The sequence below is a fragment of the Mus pahari genome, chromosome 7 (genome assembly GCF_900095145.1).
Source record: "Mus pahari chromosome 7, PAHARI_EIJ_v1.1, whole genome shotgun sequence".
Lineage (NCBI taxonomy): Eukaryota > Metazoa > Chordata > Mammalia > Rodentia > Muridae > Mus > Mus pahari.
Window position 1 is genome coordinate 95,327,329 of NC_034596.1, and position 7,233 is coordinate 95,334,561.

At 48.9% G+C, this 7,233-nt stretch overlaps 1 protein-coding gene across 5 annotated transcripts in view; it reads left to right on the forward strand.

Moving 5' to 3' along the window:
- Positions 1-7,233, forward strand: part of Dglucy (D-glutamate cyclase) — an 84,545-nt gene that overhangs the window by 44,725 nt on the left and 32,587 nt on the right. For all 5 annotated transcript variants that reach the window (XM_021202314.2, XM_029540720.1, XM_029540721.1 and 2 more), the window contains exons 4-6: positions 232-430; positions 3,260-3,410; positions 4,611-4,733. In XM_021202314.2, the coding sequence (XP_021057973.1) occupies positions 232-430; positions 3,260-3,410; positions 4,611-4,733 (473 nt within the window). The remainder of the gene's footprint in view (positions 1-231; positions 431-3,259; positions 3,411-4,610; positions 4,734-7,233) is intronic.

A 7,233-nucleotide genomic window follows, 5' to 3' on the forward strand; every position in this document is an offset into this window, starting at 1 on the left:
GCAGAGAGGCAGAGGCAGAGAGGCAGAGGCAGAGAGGCAGAGGCAGAGGCAGAGGCAGAGGCAGAGGCAGAGGCAGAGGATGAATCTCCATGAGTTTGGGGTCAGCTTAGTCTACAGAGCACGTTCCAGAATAGACAGGGGCATTATATAAAGAAACCCTGTCTCTAAAAACAAAAACAAACAAACAAAAAAGTGCCTCGGGGGCCTGTGAGCACTTCTTTGTGTCCCTAGGACCATCTGTCCACAGTTGCAGAAATACGAGTTTGGCACCTGCACAGGCGTCCTGACCTCACTGGAAGAGCACTCAGAACAGCTAAAAGAAATGGTAACCTTCATCATAGACTGCAGCTTCTCCATAGAAGAGGCCTTGGAGCAGGCTGGGATCCCCAGAAGAGACCTAGCAGGATCTGGCCATGCAGGAACATACAAGGTAAGGCTGTACCCCTGGGCAAAATGGCTTGAAAATGTGGATGGACTTTGTAGTTTCTGATGGTGGAAAGAACGCTGGTTCAGGAATGGGAAGCCCTAAGGTCAGCCCTAGCTCAGTCACCCTCCCAGGTAAAGCCATTCCCCTCTGAGTCAGCCAGCCTCTCTCCCACCCGCCTCTGATATGGCTGTGCAATGTCAATCAAAGTCATTTGGACACGTGTGAGTGTGTGTGTGTGTGTGTGTGTGTGTGTGTGTGTGTGTGTGCGCGCGTGCACGCGCGTGCATGTCCACACACATGCAGGCATGTATATATGAATGTATGTTCAGGCTAAAGGTCAACTGGTGTTCTTCAGGAGCAGAACATTTATTTGGGGAAGGGATGATTTTGGTACTGCAATGTTTGTGTGGAGATTGGAGGGCAACTTAAGGAAATCGATTCTCTCCTTCTGCCACGTGGGGCTTGGGCATCAAACTCAAGTCACCAGGCACAGCAGCAAGTGCCTTTACCTGATGAGGTTTTTCACTGGCCCCACCGTGATGTTAGAGACAAGGCCTCTTCCTGGGGTTCACTGATTAAGGGTAGGCTCTCTGCCAGAGAGCCCTGGATGCTCTTGTCTCTATCTCCCAATTACAAGCACAGGGTGTCACCACGCCCAGTTTTGATTCGAGCCTAGAGGATTAATGGCAGAAGGGTGGCCTCTCCTGGGACACGCCTGCTGTTAGGGCCTGTCCCTGCTGAGTTGATGTGCTTTTCTTCCTGCTGAAACCAGTCACGTGGGGAAGAGTGGAGTCCTCCTCCTCTGCCTCCTTCCCAGATGCTGTTGGAACAAGTCTGAGCTCTCTGGCAGATCAGCAGCCTCCAGGGCTCCCTGTGCACATGACCGGCCTCCCCGCTTCCCTGCTCACAGTGGCTGGACTTTTTCATCTTGCTGTTTGTCACAGTGTCCCTCCCCCTTGGGCTCCTGCCAGAGAGGCCTGGACTGTGTCAGGTCCCTGCTGTTCTGCAGTACCCTTCGAGGTACAAGAGATTGGGTTGATGTGATTGGGAAGGGTGAGGACAGAGCCCTGGCCACTGGCTGGGGCCCAATGTTTTTTGTAGCAAGTACGAGCTGGGATAGCCCCGGGCTCATCAGCACAGTTCCTCATTTGAAATGAAGAAAATAAGACCTAGAGAGTGTGAGATAGGGACCTGCTGGAGTCCCAGAACCACACTCTTGGCTGGTGTGGTAACTGAAGAAAGCTTTGTACAAGCCGGGCAGTGGTGGCACACGCCTTTAATCCCAGCACTTGGGAGGCAGAGGCAGGCAGATGTCTGAGTTGGAGGCCAGCCTGGTCTACAGAGTGAATTCCAGGACAGCCAAGGCTACAAAGAGGAACCCTGTCTCGAAAAACCAAAGGGAAAAAATAAATAAATAATTTTTAAAAGCTTTGTAAAGAGGCACAGGTGTCCATATATGTTCACCAAAGCCTGTCAGTTATCCATGACACGTCACTGCCCCTTCTCCCCCACGGCTGCCATACAGCTTTTGTCTGTAACAACTCACCCCACTGCCCTTAGGCCCTGAGAGAGAGATGGCTCTTACAGCCACCTTGAATTTGACTGATGGCCTGGATAGATGGCCCATCCTAAACAGAGGCATCTCAGTCCCCAGGAGCCCTGCCTGGCTTTGTGAGTGGCCTACATGTGCCTTTGCTCTGTCCCAGGTGCTGTCACACAGACACCAGGCTGGCAGCCCAGCAGAACCTCATCTTACAGCTGCCAGGGCAGTAACTGCAAGCCAGTTAAGTGGCAGCCAAGGTTGTCCCAGCGGATCCTGATCCTGGCTGTGTTCTGAGCCTGTCGTAACCCCACTGCAGGGGGAGAAGTGTACCGCCGGTGAAAGTCACCCAGGTCGCCCTGTGCAGTCTTGGAAGGGAAGACTGGGGCATCCAGGGACAAGCTCATCCCCAGTGGTATCTAGAAGTGGATCAGGCAGCCGTTGTTCCTGGGGTTGTTTGCTTGCTTTTGCCTGATTCTCTCAGAACTTCGCAGGCTTCTTGAGGTCCATGGAGAAAGAACATTCAGAGACCCGCGAGACTGGGTGGGAAAATTGTGTGTGTGTGTGTGTGTGTGTGTGTGTTATAAACCTCAGCTGAAAGTTAGCATATTCCTTTGGTTCTGAATGTTGGCCACAAAGGGCTGTTGGATCAATGCATCCTAGAATGCTGAGGACGATAAAGTGTCTCTCAAATAGCATAACACAGTACAGTTCTCAAGAGTCTCAAAACACCCGGGAACAGATCTGTCATTCTGTCCTCCTAGCGGTTAGTGGGAAAGTATAATACTCTTCCCGGGGCTCTGGTAACTACATATGGACATCAGAAATAGTAGTGGTTTCCTTTGGAACCTTTGATTCTCTTCTCTTCCCCTCACCTTTTGGCTGCCCCACCTATGCGTTTGTTTTAAGGCAGGCTCTCACTGTATCACCAGAATCACCTTAAGACTTCCCTTGCAGTCAAGGCTCAAACTCCCCATCCCTTTAGCCTCCCACGTGCTGGGACTATAGGCAACACGCCATCCTGAATTTTCTTTTCTGTGGTGAAAACATTACTCTGTCCAGCTTAGAAGATGTGTCAGACTGCCAAAGTGATGTTGACAGATTAATAAAAAAAAAAAAAAAAACCGAGTAGGACCTCCCTGTCCTCCACCCCAGTTATGAGTCACTCACTGTCAACCAGGCTGCAACAGCTCCTGGGATCTCTTGCTTCATGCCGCTTCTTGGACTGGAAAGCACTGCAGCTCGAATCTGAGTCGATTCTTGTATTTTGCCCCCTACATTTTCACCATCAGACAACAGTGCCCTGCGCCACCATTGCTGGCTTCTGCTGCCCTCTGGTGGTCACAATGAGACCCGTTCCCAAGGACAAGCTGGGAAGGCTGTTGCAAGCCACTCACGCCATGGGAGGACAGCAAGGACAACCCATCCACATCGGTGACCCAGGTCAGCGTCCACCCAACATGGGCCTGAGAAGCATACAGGGGCTTTGTGCTGTTCTTTGGGGAGACTCAGGGGTGAGGGACTGGGGCGAAGCCCAGAAGGCCTGTACCGGGTGCCCCAAGGTTTAAGGCAGAACTGTGCCAGACCAGTGAGCCTCATCTTGAGGATTTGTGGCGCACACACAACTCCTATGAGTATCACAAGATCCCTGGACTTGGGGATCAGAGAGTCACAATGGGACTCTTTGTTTCAGGTGCTATCCACAACCATGTACACCCCCTCTCTGTCTGTCTCTGTCTCTCTCTCTCACACACACCATAATATTATTAAGTTATTATACAACTCAAATTTGCACTTGAACTGAATGTCATGAGTATAACTTAGCCCGAGAGTGAACAGATCCAAGGGTGAAGTCAAAGGTTGGGATGTTTCCCAGGTCTCTTGGAGCTCTCAGAGAACCTGAGGAGAGAGAGCTTGGGGTTGGCCCAGAGTGAGAGCCAAGGTCCGTAGACTTGAACTTGCCCAGCTTTGTAGTCAACAGAATTATTTAAGAGCTGACACTCTATGAAGATACTGTCAGCACTATAGGCCTTCCTCACCTACAATAGTCTCAGGGTCACCCAGAGGATATCGGCTGACTTGTCTTATCAGTGGGCATAAACTAGGCCCAACACATCCATCTTTGGAATTCTGGTCCACACTGTCAGCAGCACGTAGATGACTGCTGCTCAGGGCTGGGGCTGCTGGAACAATAGCAGAGGTTACAGCTATGTAACTTGATCAGTCTGCCTCAAAATGAAAACACACACACACACACACACACACACACACACGCACACACGGCTGGCTCTGTTAGGAATCTGTGTGCTATGAGGCTAGTACTGAGCTAAGCACACTGTAGATTCCCTCCAGAAACCACATCATACAGTTTGAGATGTCAGGCCTGATGGTATCAGACAACGGGGGCCCTAAGTTACGGAACATCCTGATCTGTTAAAACTTCAACTCCTAGCCATCTTCACCTCCTCCTCTTCCTCCCGTCCTTCCTCTTCTTTCTCCTTCTCTCAGATCAATTCTACAACTAGCACTTGTGGGGAGAAAGATCCATAGAGTACTTAGTGCCCCCATGTGGGTGGAACCAACCAGATGAATCCTGAGTTTTCTTTTGGTTTGGTTTGGTTTGGTTTGTTTTCCTACCTGCAGATCTTTTGGGAATCGAGGCACTTTCCAAACCTGACTACGGGAGTTATGTGGAGTGTCAGCCCGAGGATGTCCCCGTGTTCTGGCTGTCTCCGCTGACCAGTCTGGAAGCAGTCATCAGCTGCAGTATGTTGGTAACAAGGGCAGAGCTACCTCAGTTGCAGCCCAGTGGGTCTGGAGTTCTTGAAAGCACAGGTTTACAGATCAGTGACTTAAAAATAAACCCAAAAAACTCAGGCCTAGAGTTGGGGCTGTAACTCGGTGGTAGAGCACTTCCCCAGACTGAGCCCTAGCACTGGGAAATAAACACAAATGTAAGCTAAGAGTCCAGGGTGTCTCTCCTACATGCTCAGTTTAATCCCCTGCTGAGGAGCCTAGCCAACACACCCAGTCTTTAGCTCAAGAACCCTTTGACTAAATACTTTCCCATCTGCTGAAGCTTCGTGGCTTGACCTTTTGGAAATTGGTAGGGCCTTCAAAGCAAAGGACGAGGCCTAGAAACACAGCTGAATTTCACAACAATGTTGTCTCTCAGTATCTCCTGAGGTCCATTCCCAGGACCCCTCAATACCGAGATCTAGCTTCTCACAGAAGATGTATGTAGTTGTAGTTCCTATACTCACCCCCTTCCTCCTGCAAACATGAATTCATTCCTGGAGTGTGTGTGATTCCTGATGCAATGCAAGTGCATTTTGTGAATAGCTCTTAGACTCTATTTTTAAAGATGTATTTATTTTATACATATGGATGTTTTGCCTGCACTACCTATGTGCAGTGTATGTGTGCCTGATGCCAACAGAGGCCAGAAGAGGGCATCAGATCTCCTGAATCTGAAGTAGCAGGCGGATGTGAGCTGCCACATGGGTGCTAGGAACCAAACCCAAGCCCTCTGCAAGAGCCCTCACCTTAGCTGCGGAGCCACCTCTCTGTGCCCACTGCAGGTGATTGTCAAGAGTAAAGAAACAACCCTGTTTGTCTTCACCAGAGGCATACATTTTTTTCTTTTGAATATTTCCAATCAACAATTTGTTGTAGAAATTTTTTTGTTTGTTTGTTTTGTTTTTTTGAGACAGAGTTTCTCTGTGTAGTCCTGGCTGTCCTGGAACTCACTTTGTAGACCAGGCTGGCCTCGAACTCAGAAATCCACCTGCCTCTGCCTCCCAAGTGCTGGGATTAAAGACGTGGCCACCACGCCCGGCTGATTATTTAATCTCCATTGGGAGCTCCTACCTTGCCTTTGATCATTCAGTTCCCAGATAAAAGACACACAACTTTTGTTACTGTAATAAGCCTTAATCAGCACTAAAGCTGGGCAAATATCTACCATCTATGCGATTTGAATCTATTTCCCAAAACCAGACAAACGAAGGAGTCAGGTTGAGTGCTACTTTATTTTAACTGTTTTCAGGAGAGCTCAGCTATCAGAATGCCCCCCAGATATGGTGACAAGACATAGATTGCACAGTCCATGGATTCTACTGTTTATTGAGTACCTGCTGTGTGCCAGGTGTGAGCTCAGACCTTAGGAGCACAAAGCTATGTCCCCGGGGAGCTGGTCGCAATTCCTAGGTATGGCCCGGTAAGGCGGGCAGGCATTCTCATACACAGGCAGTAAATGTCCCCTGGCACAGCAGGCTCACCGCTCCCCTGCCATCCCCGTGGGATGATCCTCCTGCACACCCCAACCCTCTTAAATCTGATGGCACATGGATCGTGGACGAGAAGAAATGCTACCACCAGCCACTGCTGAATGAACCATTCTCACACCTCAGCATCTAAGGTTTTGTTTTGTTTTCTTTTTTTTAAGATTTATTTATTTATTTTATGTGAGTACACTGTCACTCCCCTCAGACACACCAGAAGAGGGCATCAGATCCCATTACAGATGGTTGTGAGCCACTGTGTGGGTGCTGGGATTTGAACTCAGGACCTCTGGAAGAGCGGTCAGTGCTCTTAACCACTAAGCCATCTCTCCAGCCACCCCTCCCCCCCCCACAAACATCTTTTTTTTTTCTTTTTTTTTTTTTTAACACCTAAGTTTTACTAGCAGTGGATTTTCTGATCCATGCTCCCTTGTCTTAGTTAGGGTTTTACTGCTGTGAACAGACACCATGACCAAGGCAACTCTTATAAGGACAACATTTAATTAGGGATGGCTTACAGGTTCAGAGGTTCTGTCCATTATCACCAAGGCAGGAACATGACAGCATCCAGGCAGGCATGATGCAGGAGAAGCTGAGGTTTTTACATCTTTATCTGAAGGCTGCTATCAGAATACTGACTTCCAGGCAGCTTGGACTAGGGTATTAAAGCCCACATCCACACTGGCACATCTACTCCAACAAGGCCACATCTCCTAACAGTGCTGCTCCCTGATCCAAGCATATACAAACCATCACTTCCCTACAGCTGGAGAGAATAAAGCCTTCTGCTACCTTTTGAACCTGGTGCTCTTGTGTGTACCTGGCTTTCAAGGGATCACTTTTTAGATGTTGTCTGAGACACTGAAAAAAAGAAAAAAAGAAAAGAAAAGGAAAGAGAAAAGAGTAAAAAAAAAAAAGGAAACCATTTCTCAGTTAACAGTTGTTCCCTTTCTTTCTTTCTTTCTTTCTTTCTTTCTTTCTTT